The following is a 15,940-nucleotide window of genomic DNA, read 5'->3' as shown; positions in this document are numbered from 1 at the left end:
GCACACGTCTTTACTCATACATGTGCATGAACACAAAACCATCATCCCTTGTACTCTTAAAAGGAGTCTCAGAAATAGCCTTCGATGCCTGGTGTAGAAGACTGATGAAAAGTCCATCCTCAGCATCTTAGCACACACAGGCTTGGTGCAGAGTTGGTGCTCAATATTTATCTACAGAATTCCAGTTCTTTTAAGTGGGACAGGCCACAAAACTGCCAAACTGGAGTTTTTAAAGTTTTTTTTTTTTTTAAAGGTTTTATTTATTTGACAGAGATCACAAGTAGGCAGAGAGGCAGGCAGAGAGAGAGGAGGAAGCAGGTTCCTCGCTGAGCAGAGAGCCTGATGCAGGGCTTGATCTCAAGACCCTGGGACCATGACCCGAGCCGAAAGCAGAGGCTTTAACCCACTGAGCCACCCAGGCGCCCCAGGAATTTTTAAAGCTTTTAAGTAATTTCTACATTCAACGTGGGGCTTGAACTTACGACCCCAAGATCAAGAGTCACATGCTCTACTAAGCCAGCCAGTTGCCTCACAATTGGAATTTTTAATTTTAAAATTCTTTTAAAGATTTATTTATTTGAGAGACAGAACTGGGTGGAGGGCAGAGGGAGAGAAACTTAAGGAGACTCCACATTGAGCATGGAGCCCAGCATGGGGCTCAGTCTCACGACGCTTAAATCTTGACCTGAGTTGAAGCCAAGAGTCGGACACTCAGCTGACTGTGCCACCCAGGCTCCCTAGACAATTGGAATTTTAAAAACTCTTAGCCTTAGGTCATGAGATTCAGCTAACAGATGTACTGATCCAAAGGATGGGACTGGCTATAATTGTCAATAGAAGCAATTTCCCCTTGTTATTAAGTTAAAAAAACCGCACTAGGGCAAGCCAGTCTGCCACTTAGACAAAGCACACTCGAAGCCTGTTTTCCCCTTACAAAAAGTCTTCTAGCAAATTATTTTACATTGGTAAACACCTAAAGGTACACCATGCATTTTACACAAATTAATAAGGAATTCATAAAAGCATTCAGAAGGAAATTAAAGCTATGGCTCCTTTGTCATCTCCCTGCCCTTCTTAGAAATGTTTCTTTCTAGTCTTTTACAGCACTTTCAGAAAGCACTGACATAATTAAGAGGAATAATCTTTTCATTTTCAATAGTAGGCTTTGAGAAGACAGTACCAGAAGTATAAAAGAGCATATTAGCTTAAAGTAAGCACAGACAGCAAAGCTAAATGCACTTAAAAGTAGAAGAGATGCTTTTTGTCCATTTAAATGATTCAGTGCTTGTACCTTCAAATTAACTTTGGGTTATAGTTATATACAAAACAATTGGTTCATGTTTTTCCATTTGGCCCATGTCTAAACTATAAAAAGAAAATTATAGCTATCTCCTCCAAGCTGCCAAGCTATGATGAATGTGGTAATAACCATACTATTTCCATGCCATGGGAGTGTATGGTTATAAGAATAAGCATTAAATTTTATATATAAGAAAAGCATTATATTCTATTTATGGCAAAGATATACTATGACCTAAGGTCCAAGATATTCAGACATTTATTAACTAAAGGAAAAGACTGCACAATACAATCTTAGACATGTAACAACCAACACCACTACCCAAGAAACATGCTCTCAAATTTCTAACAGTGTGCTGTCATCTGAATGGCCACTTCTAAAACTGACTTCTAAGGATGGCATACTCATATGGACAAAGTGTTTTGTTAACTGTAAGGCATGTATTATTCAAATGTACTGGTATGGTTAATACTGGTGGATGTTATAGCAACTTTTAAAGTAAACATTTTATTCATTCAACCAACACAATGAGCTTTGGTTTCCTTATCTGCAAAATGGAGATAGCTACCTTCACTGAGTTGTTAACATTCAATAAATGACAACACTCTAAAAACTTCCCTTGATGGCTAAGCATTGGATTGAATATCACAGGCATTAAGAATACAAAAAGCTCCCTGCTCTTAAGAAGCTTGGTCTCTGTGACCACCTACCACCAAACAATTCTTGATACAGTTCAACTGCTGATTTGTTTTCTGGTATCAAATAAAAAGGGAAAGTTTAAGAGAAAACACTGACATGTTTTACAAAAAGTTTACAAGTTTATTCATATAACATTCTAACATGTATCAAAGTTTCAAGCAGGTCCTTTTGAATCTCGAATAAGAAATTACAACATTCAGCATTACTTAAAAATAAGAAAAGGGTGATGTGGTCACTTATGGGTTTTAGTCTAAAATGAAAATGCAGAAAATGTTTATTTTGGTGGATCTGTGTTGATGCCATATTTCTCCTTGAGAAGCTTCAACTGTTCTTCCTTCTTTTTTGTGTCCATCTTCTGAAATGCCTGAAATGTGGTAAGCACCAAGGTTAACAGTTACTGATCTGTCATCAAATGAATTTCACCAGTAGCACTAGCGAACCAAGAACTCACAGTATACTCTTCCCCTCATGGTACACTACTTCTTAACATGGGCTCCCCACAAAATGAGGACTGTGGCCTGATACTTACCCTGTTGGCATTATAGTACAAAACCACCAGGTATCTGTTACAAACATTGAATCCTGAAAGGTGATCACATGCATTTTTGGCATCGAAGATGTCTTCATAGACCACATAAGCTGTTCCTCTAGTTTCAGGTGTGTTCCCCCTGCAGAGTGAAATCAGACTTAATTAAAACACACACTTACTGGAGTTGGGAAAGACGCTGGGTTTGAGGTTGGGTGTTAAGGAGAATAACCACCATGACTTCCAGGGCTTGCCGAAACCTCAGATGGGAGGCCTTCTGGCCAAGCACCTGCGATTTCATATTGCTGGAACATTCCCTAGGGGTTGCAGCTTTCTAGAAGTTTTCTGTGGCCAAATCAAGAAAGAAGGATATGCAGATTTCTACAGAAATTATGATTCCATGAGAGATTTTGAGGAGATGAAAAAGGCTGGTATCTTTCAGAGTGGAAAGTGATTTTGTAATGTAAAAAATTTCTTTGGGTTGAGTTCCACGGAAATTTATCACTGACCTGTGTTCCTGAACTATGAAACATGACTGGGACGCCTGGGTGGCTTAGTTGGTTAAGCAGCTGCCTTCGGCTCAGGTCATGATCCCAGTGTCCTGGGATCGAGTCCCACATCGGGCTCCTTGCTCAGCAGGGAGTCTGCTTCTCCCTCTGCCTCTGCCTGCCATTCTGTCTGCCTGTGCTTGCTCTCTGCCCGCCCCCCTCTGATAAATAAATAAAATCTTAAAAAAAAAAAAAAAAAAAAAAAAAAAGAAACATGACTGCTGAGCTACGGAATAGTTTCTTTATAAATAAGTAACAAATACTGTGGACAAAAATACATTTACCTGAGCACTGATGGTTGATGAACTGTCTTTTAAACCATTAACCACTGAAGATTAGAGACAGTAAGTTAAAGTATTTTTTTTAAACAATCATCATAGATTTTTTTTTTTAAAGATTTTTATTTATTTGTTCGACAGACAGAGATCACATGTAGGCAGAGAGGCAGGCAGAATGAGAGGAAGGGAAGCAGGCCCCCGCTGAGCAGAGAGCCCGATGTGGGGCTCGATCCCAGGACCCCGAGACCATGACCTGAGCCGAAGGCAGAGGCTTTAACCCACTGAGCCACCCAGGTGCCCCTAAGTTAAAGTATTTTGAGATCAACCTGAACACTGTTAGATTATGGACAGGTATGCTGGATAAGCCTATTTCTTTTTTTTTTTTTTTTTTTTTAAGATTTTATTTATTTATTTGACAGAGCGAGATCACAAGTAGGCAGAGAGGCAGGCAGAGAGAGAGAGGAGGAAGCAGGATCCCTGCTGAGCAGAGAGCCCGATGCAGGACTTGATCCCAGGACCCTGAGATCATGACCTGAGCCGAAGGCAGCGGCTTAACGCATTGAGCCACCCAGGCACCCCTCGATAAGCCTATTTCTTGAATTAAGGTAATTTTTGTTTTCTTTTTTAAGTAAAACAGCTACAAGTTAAACTAGCTGTGTCAAAACTACTCCTTATAGCTACCAAAGCACTAGCAGCAAAGACCTAGCTTGAAATTTTGGCCCAGTCTTTATGTTTACTGTCCTAGTCTTTCCTACTTCTCACACTAAGAACTAATTCTTTTTTTTTTTTTTTAAAGATTTTATTGATTTGGAAGAGAGAGAAAAAAAGAGCATGTATGCATAAGGCGTGCACAGAGGCAGAGGGAGGGAGAAGCAGACTCCCCGCTGAGCAGGAAGCCCTACTGGGCCCTGATCCCAGGACCCGGAGACCATGACCTGAGCCGAAGGAGATGCTTAACTGACTGAGCACCAGGCGCCCTCAATTCTCAGTCTTAAGTTGGAAAGTACAGCATTTCGTAGGAGTGATGGTTATTAATCAGCAATGATTAGAATGAGGTTTTTCGTACTGCACATTTATGCAACAGAACCAATACTTAAATTATTTACTACTCTATTACCTGGTAACTAGTCCCTTGTTTCTAAAAATTTTAATTTTCTCCCTCACTCCATTCTAATTTTTAAAGATTTTATTTATTTATTTGACAGAGATCTCAAGTAGGCAAAGAGGAGGCAGAGAGAGAGGAGGAAGCAGGCTCCCTGCTGAGCAGAGAGCCCACTGCCCGGCTTGATCCCAGGACCCTGAGATCATGACCTGAGCCGAAGGCAGAGGCTTAACCCACTGAGCCACCCAGGCGCTTTCAAGATTTCATTCTATTTTTTAAAAAATATTTTATTTATCTGACACAGAGAGAGCACTAGCAGGGGGAGCTGTTGGCCAAGGGAGAGAGAGAAGGAGGCTTCCTGCTGAGCAAGGAGCCTGAACTGGGGCTTGATCCCAGGACTCTGGGATCATGACCCGAGCAGAAGGCAGACACTCAACCGAATAAGCCACCCAGGTGCCCCTAAAATCTTATTTTTAAGCAATATCTACACCCAGTGTGGGGCTAGATCTCACAACCCCAAGATCAAGAGTCATGTTCTCAGGGCATCTGAGTGGCTCAGTGGGTTAAGCCTCTGCCTTCAGCTCAGGTCATGGTCTCGGGGTCTTGGGATCGAGCCCCACAACAGGCTCTCTGCTCAGCAGGGAGCCTGCCTCCCCTCTCTTTGCCTACTTGTGATTTCTGTCAAATAAATAAAATCTTTAAGAAAAAAAAAATAATAAAATAGGGCCAGGCGCCCCTCCCTAACTCTAATTTTAGTTTCAATTGTTAAAGACAACACAGTCACCATCAATGTAGGAAACAAATGTTTCTGAGCAGTATTTTACTTAGGTTTATCCATAAAAATAAAACCTACTTGTGTCTGTAGAAAGGGTGGTGGAGGAAGCCCCTACCAAAAAGATGGCAAAATTACAGAGGATATGTAGGAAAACAGCCAACCATTATCCTTTATGGCCAGGAAAGGACGCAAAGAGTTAATGCAGTTTCTTCCACTTAGAAGATTCACTGCTTTTCTAAAATATGGCACAGGGGTGTCTGGGTGGCTCAGTCGGTTAAGCGTCTGCCTTCAGCTCAGGTCATCATCCCGGAGTCCTAGGATCGAGCCCTGTGTCGGGTTCCCCACTAAGCGGAAGTGTGCTGCTGCTTCTCCCTCTGCCTCTCCTCCTGGCTGTGCTCTCTCACTCTCCCTCAACTAAATAAAATCTTTAAAAATAATAATGATGATGATGTGGTATAGTCAGCTCCCAACTTTTCGTACACTCAATTTTAATAACATGTGCACTCTCATGCATTACACAGCCCTGTCTGGCTCAGGAGAAGGGCTGAGCTTTGGCAGACCCGGGTGGGAGGGAGTGTGCTTTTGGGCAGGCTCATCTGCCCGCCCGGGGAGAAGGTGGCTAGAAGTGGAAGGCGGACCTTGCTTGTGGGTGCGGAGCTGCTTCTGGTGTAGGTTTTCCTTGCCACCTCGTCTCTCCACCTCACCAGCCTCCTTCGCGGGGAGGGGGGAAGTGTGAAGAGCAACAAACTGCAGCAGCAGATGGCCGTGTGCTTGTCAGTGGGGGCAGTGGGCACAGGTCCCACTCAGCTTATGCTCCCAGTGTGATAAAGACGGACCCCTCCATCTGTGTTCTAGCCACCCAGTGCCAACTGTGGAATAAGGTTTAAGACTGGGGGCTGCCTCTCCATCTGCCACGGTCCCCACATAGGGTCAAGCAAAGGAAGGAGGCCAGGGGAAGGGGAGGTCCCTGTGAAAATTTGATCCAGGACAGGACCACAGCACTGGGCCCTCATCCGTGCTTATACCTCCTATAAGGGGGAGGGGAGACGTACAGGGTGCTGGGTTGGTCGGAGGGGGCCAGTGTCCTTGAATGCTTACAGGCCGTTAGGCTAAATAGGCCCAATAAGGGATTTTATAATATTCCTTACTTTCAAGGAATAATCTAACAACTTTTGGACATTTTTAAAAGTTTGTTTATTTAAGTATTCTCTACACCCAACATGACGCTCAAACCCTACAATCAAGAATCATGCACTCTCCCTACTGAGCCAGCTAGACACCCCAACTCTTAGGACTTTTGACTTTTAGTTGTCAAGAATGCATCAGCTTGAAGAGAAATTTTTATAATTAAAAAAAAAAAAAAAAAAGAATGCATTAGCTATGGAAGTTGGGGATTACCCAAAGGGAAGAAAAACACTGCCTCAAAGATTTTACCAGGGGTGCCTGTGCCTAGGTGGCTCAGTCATTAAACACTTGCCTTTGGCTCAGGTCATGATCCCAGGGTCCTGAGATCGAGCCCCGCATCGGGCTCCCTGCTCGGTGGGAAGCCTGCTTCTCCCTTAGCCTCTCCCCCTGCCTTGTACTCCTTCTCTTGCTGTCTGTCAAAGAAGTTAATAAAATCTTTTAAAAAATTTGGGGGGGTGTCAAAAAGTCTATCTATTTCTCCTTTGGAATAAAAACATATAGAATTTGGGGTGCCTGGGTGGCTCAGATGGTTAAGCATCTGCCTTCGGCTTAGGTCATGGTCCTAGAATCCTGAAATCAAGCCCAGTGTTGGGCTCCCTGCTCAGTGCAGCGCCTGCTTCTCCCTCTTCCTCTGCCATTCCCTCCACTTGTACTCTCTGGCTCTATCTCTCTGTCAAACAAATAAAATCTTAAAAAAACACGAAACATAAAGAACTTAATATTTTAGTTCTTGTTAACTGTCCAAGAAAGGTCTTATATTTCATTTTTCTCTCACAGCACCATGCACTCAAGTGCTAAGAGGCATCTGAAAAGTGGAGATCTACTCTCTCCCACCAATTCTCTAACACCCTTTCTCCTGGAAGCTTAAGAAAAAAATTATCTCCTCCTCTTACATCTTCTGAGGAACTAGAACAGGGCTGGGTACTAAACCCATTTTAAAGATTCTCATCTCAGTGTCCTAGCTCCTGATTATCAACCTAGTATCTTAACCATATTGTAACTTCAATTTCTAAAAAGTATGTAGTTGGTACCTGCTGTGTGGCAGGCACTGAGCCAACATTATTTTCTCGATTGGTGGTAAACCTCAGTGTAGGAATGAGAAAACCTCATCATGTGCATCAACCTCTCTGAGCCTCCGCTGCTTCATGTGTCAAACAGCCATATCAGGACCTGTCACCTGCTCTATACCATACACGTTTTAGTAATCAAGAGGTAAAAGGTATGAGCGGGCTTTAAAAAGTTTAAAGCATCAAGTGTCTGCTACATGCCAGGAAGGGCAACCCCTTCATCCCAGTTTGCCCAAGACTGTCCAGGTTTTAGTACACAGGTCCCAGAAAACCCCTTGGTCCTTGGGCCAACTAGGAAGGTGGGTCACCTTAGTTCTAGGTTCCAGATAGATGATGAAGCATGATCACAGCTAGGGAACAACAACAACAAAAATCGGTTTTTCAATCTCTAATTCAGACCCAAATTCCTGCTTTTATGAATTTATTCAACAAATACATATTGTGTTCTTTCTGTGTGACAGGCACTGGAAATAGAACAGTGAAAAAGACAAGCATCCTCCCTCCCTTCAAGGAACTTTATCCAAGTGGGAGAAAGACAGATAAAGGCAGATGAGAAATATTATAAAGGAGGGAGACAGCTGTGACAGAGGTTACTGGGAGGACAAGGATGACTTAATGCTAGGGCGGTCAAGGATAAACCTCTTTGAAAAGGTGACACTGGGGGCACCTGGGTGGCTCAGTGGGTTAAGCCGCTGCCTTCAGGGCTCGGGTCATGACCCTCAATTTCTGGGATCAAGCCCCACATCGAGCTCTCTGCTCAGCAGGGAGCCTGCTTCCTCCTTTCTCTGCCTGCCTCTCTGCCTGCTTGTCATCTCTCTCTGTCAAATAAATAAATAAAATCTTAAAAAAAAAAAAAAAAAGGTGACACTGTAGTGGAGACCTGAAAAATGAGAAGGCAGGCGGGAGATGAGCTGCGTGAAAACCATTCCAAGTGGAGGGACCAGAGTACAAAGGCCCTGAGCTACTCTGCACCCTTCTAAAGATGCCACTGCTTGATCATCTACCTTGGCTTTCCGAAACACTAACTTCACTGATGTAAGCATCTCTTAATTGTGTACTATCAGTAAATTTTATAACACTTTCAGAAGTCAAACACAACCATGTTCTGTATTACTCATTTACTTATATTTATATACATGAGGTGTTTAACATGTATCAGGCATAACAGCTATCAACCCAAAATGAAAAGAATGTATGATACCTGTCCTGGAGGAGCTCACAGGCTGGCAGGAGAGTCAAGTACAAAGACAAAAGCAAAATCATGTGTTATAAGATGTTCACAGAAGGTGCTACGGGAGAACAGAGAGGGGTGGCTAATGCACACCGGGAAGGAAAGACTCCGAGACAAAGCCCTTCACAGACATGACCTACTTTGATCCTCATTAAAATTCTTTTAGGGTGAGCCTGGGTGGCTCAGTCGTTAAGTGTCTGCCTTTGGCTCAGGTCATGATCCCAGTGTCCTGGGAAGCCTGATTCTCCTCTTCCCTCTCCCCCTGCTTGTGTTCCCTCTCTTGCTGTCTGTCAAATAAATAAATAAAATCTTAAGAAAAAAACAAAAAAACCAAAAAACAAAACTCTTTAGGCTAGAGTGGAGGGGGGGATGGGGTGGCTGGGTGATGGACATTGGGGAGGGTATGTGTATTGTGTAAGACTGATGAATCACAGACCTGTACTCTTGAAACAAATAATACATTACATGTCACTAATAATAAAAAAATTCCTTTAAGACAGTAGGTTAGGAAGATTATGTTTCGTAAGTAACTGAAGCTCAGCGGGATTAAATATTTTGCCCAGTTGTGCATAACTAGCCAATGTCCAGCTAGTATTTGAACTCAGGTGTTACAACCAATTCAGTAAATTTAACATGCTGCCTCCATGTTAAAAAGCTGAAAGGCAGTCTATCTACATTATCTTACATGTGAGGGAGCAGAAAACCAAAAAGCTGGACAACTTGTCTAAGGCTGCAGGGCCTGAAGCAGGATCTTACCTCCTGATCTCCAAGTCAGGGGACCTTTTCTATACCATTCCTGTACATTTAGAACAGGATTTCTTAACCTAGGATTCATGTATCCACTGAAATCAGATGCAAAATGTTTCATGTATTGTTCTTTGAAAAGGGTCCAAAGCTCTCAAATACACAAAGGACTAAGACTTCCTGAAGAGGATGGCTGGTCTGTAACACCTCATTTCCATCCCCACATGAGTACCAATGATCATGTATTGCTAGCATTTGGCTGACTTTCTGGAAGGAAAGTAATGATTTAAAAGGAGTGTCCTCAAGATCTTACAGAGATCTAAAAACCAAAAAGCAACTCTCAGTTCACAAAAGAAAATGTATTAAGAAAGATATTGAAGGGCACCTGTGTGGCTCAGTTGGCAAAGCATCTGCCTTTGGCTCAGGTCATGATCCCAGGGCCCTGGGATCGAGTCCCGCATTGGGTTCCTTGCTCAGTGAGAACCCTGCTTCTCCTGCTCCTCCCTGCTAGTACTCTCTCTCGTGCTCTCTCTCTCTCTCTCATATAATAAATAAAACCTTAAAAAAAAAGGAAGAGATATTCAGGGGAAGCTGGGTGGCTCAGTTGGGTAAGTGTCCAACTCCTGGTTTTGGATCAGGTTGTGATTTCAGGGTCATGAGACTGAACACCGTGTTGGGCTCTGCACTCCGTGCAGAGTCTGCTTAAGATTCTCTCTCTCCCTCTGCTCCTCCCTGTGCTCATGCTCCCTCTAAATAAATAAATAATTTAAAAAATATTTTATTTATTTATTTAACAGAGAGAGAGATCACAAGTAGGCAGAGAGGCAGGCAGAGAGAGGGGGTGAAGCAGGCTCCCTGCTGAGCAGAGAGCCCGATGCGGGGCTCAATCCCAGGACCACTGGGATCATGACCTGAGCTAAAGGCAGAGGCTTAACCCACTGAGCCACTCAGGTGCCCCTAAATAAGTAAATCTTAAAAAAGAAAAAAAAAGAAAATATAAGAGACATTCAGGGGTGCCTGGCTGGTGACTCTTGATCTCAGGATCATGAGTCTGAGACCCCATGTTAGGTTTATAGATTAATTTTAAAAACTAGTAATAATAAACTTAAAAAGAAGAAGAAGAAGAAGAAATCCTTTCAGATAAACTCTTAGGTAAGTGGCCCATTTATACTAATTAGAGTATTACCAGCTATGGATCTATGTAGTGTACTCAATTTAAAATTAGAAAATTTGGGGGCGCCTGGGTGGCTCAGTGGGTGAAGCCTCTGCCTTCGCTCAGGTCATGATCTCAGGGTCCTGGGATCGAGCCCTGCATCGGGCTCTCTGCTCAGTAGGAAGCCTGCTTTCCCTCCTCTCTCTGTCTGCCTCTGCCTACTTGTGATCTCTCTGTCAAATAAATAAAATCTTAAAAAAAAAAATTAGAAAATTTTATCACTAAATAGTTGTGTGAAGCTATAAAGCAGACAACTCTTGGGGCACCTGGGCAGCTCAGCTGGTTTAAGTGTCTGACCCTTGCTTTCAGCTCAGGTCAGGATCTCAAGGTCTTAGGACTGAGCCCAATCCATGCTCAGCAGGGAGTCTGTTCAGGGATTCTCTCCGCCCCCCCCCCCCATCTGTCCTTCCCCTTGTTCCCATGCTCACTAATGCTCTCTCTCAAATAAATATGTCTTAAAATAAAATCCAGACAATTTATCACCTCCACACAAGGTTGTAGTGTTGGTGATATAAATAAAAGCACCTATTACAACAAATGATATTTTGTAGATGTTCAATAAATATCATCTGAAAATATAAACACCAATTTTTATATTTAATTAAAACCTGAACTTGTGTTGCAATTATTCTCCCATATACTTTTATTTATTTTATTATATTTTTAAAAAAGATTTTATTTATCTATTTGACAGAGAGAGAGATCACAAGTAGGCAGAGAGGCAGGCAGAGAGAGAAGGGGAAGCAGGCTCCCCCCTGAGCAGAGAGACCAGTGTGGGGCTAGATCCCAGGACCCTGGGATCATGACCTGAACCGAAGGCAGAGGCTTAACCCACGGAGCCACCCAGGTGCCCCCCATATACTTTTAAATCTTCAATAGAAAAAAGTAATACTAATAAATCAATCTTGGGGTGCCTGGGTGGCTCAGCCATTAGATGTCTGCCTTTGGCTCAGGTCATGATCCCAGGGTCCTGGGACAGAGTCCTGCATTAGGCTCTCTGCTCAGCGGGAAGCCTGCTTCTCCCTCTCTCCCTCCCCCTGCTTGTGTTTCCTCTCTCGCTGTCTCTCTCTCTGTCAAATAAAATCTTTAAAAACCAACCAACCAACCAATCAATCTTCAATAGAAAGCTGTGGTTGGGAAAAAATAATTTTTCTCAGTTACTTGTAGAGCTCCTTACTCAGTATATTCAGAAATTCTGGAGTCAGTAAAGGAAACAGGAGAGAAAATTAGAGTTAATGCACATAAAAAACACAGCACCATACTGATTTTACAAATGATAGTTAGGCAATAAAGGTTATTTCTTTTCCCACCCGTTCCCCTCAAACCATTCATTATACTTCATGCCTTCTCTAATTTCACAACTACTATTCTTGGCGCTCACTGAGCTAGATCAGGAAGGTGTCATTTTTTTCCATACAAAAAAAAAAAATCTCATCTCCCAGATTTCAATCCATTTAGTCTCTAGGCTCTTGGTTAGGCCTTGCTGCCAGCTCTGATTCTGAGATGATACAATCATTTTTGTGAAACATTTCAAAAATCTCAGTAAGACTCACACTCGGATTTGACGAATAGGTCCATATTTCCCAAATATATCATACATTTCTTCAGCTGTGATTTTGTATGGCAAATTTCTTATATATAAAATCCGATTTACTTCAGGTGGAAGTCGAATCTAAAATGAGAAATATGTACTATTATTATAATCAGGGGCAGAAGTGCTACTACCTAAAAAAGATCTATTCTCACAGTAGGGGCACCTGGGTGGCTCAGTCACTGGGCATCTGCCTTGGGCTCAGGTCATGATCCTGGGGTCTTGGGATCAAGACCCGCATCAGGCTCCCTGCTCAGTGGGAAGCCTGCTTCTCCCTCTCACATTCTCCCTGCTTGTGCTCCCTCTCTCTCTCTGTCAACTAAATGAATAAAATCTTAAAAATAAATAAATAAGTAAAAATAAATTCTCACACTAAAAGCAAACAAAAACCCCACATAATAGTCAAGAATAAGAATTATTTTTAAAAGATTATAATCTGATATTCCTGAAAATGGCATTCTTTTCAGAAAAGCAATGGGCACTAGTTTTAGGGAGGAGTATTAGTAGGAACTAGTAAGGGCTACTATAAAACCCAGGCATCCAGTCACTGCAGTTAAACAAGGATTTTCAACCTCATTTAAAAGTCCTCAATGCCGGGGCGCCTGGGTGGCTCAGTGGGTTAAGCCTCTGCCTTCGGCTCAGGTCTTGATCTCAGGGTTCTGGGATAGAGCCCCGCATCGGGCTCTCTACTCGGCAGGGAACCTGCTTCTCCCTCTCTCTCTCTCTGCCTGCCTCTCTGCCTACTTGTGATCCCTGTCTGTTAAATAAATAAATAAAATCTTTAAAAAAAAAAAAAAGTCCTCAATGCCTCAGACGTATATGGGAAAGAACGAAGGTAACTGTTCTTGCTTCCAAGACAATGAAACTCCCATTGATGACTCTTATCTGGTCTTTTTATGTTGCATCAATAATATCTTCCCTCTCTTGAATTTACAATTTTTCCTTCATCCTTGGCTTCTATTCCCTAGGTGAGCACTGCTTATGTCCTGACAATTGTCATGCAAAAAAAAAAAAAAAAAAGTCATTTGTATTCCTCTTCCTTTGCTCAACAAATATTTACTGAGCACCTTCTTTTGCACGTATCAGGCAAGGGAAAAAGCAAGGTTTCTGCCTTCCCTGAACTTACCAGCTCCCTACTTACTACCCTATTTTGCTTTTTTCTTTTCTTTCAGTCAAGCATCTGGAAAGATCTATACTCACTTACTTCATAATCTTTACTTCACTGACACTCATCAACCTACCACAACCCAGCTTCTACCCCAGCACTGATGAAAATATTTTTATGCTAAGACCTTTAAAAAGGGGTAGAAAGGGGTATAGGGAGAGAATCTCAAGCAGACTCCGTGCTGAGCGTGGAGCCCACCATGGGGCCAGATCCCACAACCTTGAGATCAAGACCTCAGCCAAAACCAACAGTTGGGTGCTTAACAGACTGCACCGCCCAGGCACCCTGGTAGTAACTTTATTTTTTTCTTTTTTATAAAGATTTTATTTATTTGAGAGAGAGAGAGAACACCAGTAGGCAGGAAAGCAAATGGGGCAGGGGGAGGGGGGGAAGCAGGATTCTCACGGAGCAGAGAGCCCGTCATGGGGATTGATCCCAGGACCCTGAGATCATGACCTGAGCTGAAGGCAGGGGCTTTAACCCACTGAGCCACCCAGGCGCCCCGCATTAAGACCTTTTAACTTCAGTGTTCAATTGTCGTCACACTTAACTTCTGAGGCTTCTGACAGTGTTGACTATTTTTGGCACTTTTACTTCCTACCACTCTGGCTAGTTCTTCTCACTCTTATTTGCCATTAAAATATGCTCTTCTACAGAGTTTTACTTTTAGACTCCTTTTTGACTCTTTGTATAACTCTCCTTAATTCTACACTCTTTGATCTCTTAACCACACAGATGGTTTCCACATTAAGTTGATGACTCTCAAATATATATCTCCCATCCTGAGTTCACTCCTGTGTTTTTATTAACATATTCAATTACATACAACCCAATGTACTTCTGCTCAAAAACTATTTGCTCAAAAACTATTCAACTGGCAGCTTTTTAAGGTATTACGCTAAGTGTTGTATAAGAGGAAAAAGAGGATACTTATTCCCTGTCCTCAAACTAGTAGTGGTGACAAATGGTCAACAAATAAGTACAATAAAGTTTTAGATTTAAGATTTCGGACTGAGTTCAAACAGACAATCGACACTTCCAATTATAATACACTTCTCCCATAAATCTGCTTTCTCACTCTATACGATACTGTATCACACTTTCCTTCCTCAAACCTTACCGCCGCCACTCCCTCTAACGTCTGAGTTCCATTGTAACCTCTTCCTTGCCTATCCCAGGAACTGATCTTGCCTCTTGCTTACTGAAGAAAATATATTATCACCAAATGGTAAGTACCTTATATTCATGTCACTAAACCCACCGATCTAAATTGATCCATATCCACCCCCTCTTCCTGTCATCCTCTACTCCAAAACCTTCACTCCTGAACTTACCTCATCTTTCTCCCACATCATCAATTTCTCCCACTCTACTGGATCATTCTCAGTGACACACAAATACACCTTATATAAAGTCAACTATTATTCAACCTCTGTACTCCCTATTCACATGAAAACTTGAAGAGCTGTCTCTATTTTCTTAACTTCCAACCTCTTTTTATCCCTCTGCAACCAAATTTTCATCCACTGAAACGATCATCAGCAGGGTCACCAAAATTCTGCATCTCACCAAGTCCAATTTTCTGTCTTCATTATCCTATACCTCTCAGCCTTACAGCTGACCTACCCTCTTTTCCCTGAGACAGTTTTTCTTAGGTTTCTATAATACCCCATTCTCTAACAAAAGAATGTGAACAGAAGGGCTTTTCGTTTATTCACTGTTGTATCCCCAATACCTGGATTAGTGTCAGGCACACAGTACATGTTCGGTAAATTTAACTTCTGAATTCTTCCCGATCTCTCAATTCCGGCACACAGTAGGTGCTCAAACATATTAAGACATTAATGAAAAATCCAAAACACTCCGTGACTTTAGGAGAATCCCAGGCTTTGGTTGCCTGTGAGATATTAGATTACTTATTGCAGACTAGGTTGTGCTACTGACTTGGGGTCGTAGGTCGTAGGTGGTGATCAAGCAACAAATGCTGTAGGACTGACACCAGAGTAAGAAACCGAGGGAACTCTCAAAAGGGTTGGAGCCGGAACTGTGGCTCAAGGAGCATATCCGCAAGGACAGGGCCAGGATGGAACTGCCAGTATTAGGACAGTAAGTTCGGGGCTACTCTGGCCTGGGGAACCGAGTAGGGGCAAAATACACAGTTTCACGCCGTTAAGAAAGTCCAGGAGCGAGGTCCCCCCCCCTACCCCGCCCCATTATTCTGCTGAATGCCCGGAAACTCACATTCGCCCTCTTGGCCGCTTGCATCGCCATCTTGGCGGGCTGATAAAGTTACTGCAACAAACACTGGAATTCCTCCGGACACCTCCGGAGCTCGCTCTACTGGACCGCCACACGGCCTCCAACTCAGGACATCAACATCCAACCTCCGCCGGAAGCTTTACTACACGCCGGATGATCGCCCTCTTACGTCCAGACGTGCTGACGTAATGTCCCCTTTCGAAAAGACTCCGGGGCCGAAGGAACCTGAAACGAAAAGAGACGACGGTAAGATGAAA

At 42.8% G+C, this 15,940-nt stretch overlaps 1 protein-coding gene across 1 annotated transcript; it reads right to left on the bottom strand.

Annotated features, from left to right (window-relative positions):
* Positions 1-2,098: 2,098 nt before the first annotated feature.
* Positions 2,099-15,846, bottom strand: SF3B6 (splicing factor 3b subunit 6). Its single transcript, XM_059132510.1, has 4 exons — positions 15,666-15,846; positions 12,222-12,340; positions 2,529-2,667; positions 2,099-2,363 (listed from the first exon to the last, which is right to left on the bottom strand). Exons 1-4 carry the CDS (start codon positions 15,693-15,695, stop codon positions 2,274-2,276), a joined length of 378 nt encoding a protein of 125 aa, XP_058988493.1. The 5' UTR covers positions 15,696-15,846; the 3' UTR covers positions 2,099-2,273.
* Positions 15,847-15,940: the final 94 nt, after the last annotated feature.

Source organism: Mustela lutreola, chromosome 9, assembly GCF_030435805.1.
Source record: "Mustela lutreola isolate mMusLut2 chromosome 9, mMusLut2.pri, whole genome shotgun sequence".
Taxonomy (NCBI): domain Eukaryota; kingdom Metazoa; phylum Chordata; class Mammalia; order Carnivora; family Mustelidae; genus Mustela; species Mustela lutreola.
This window is presented reverse-complemented; position numbering and strand designations above follow the sequence as displayed.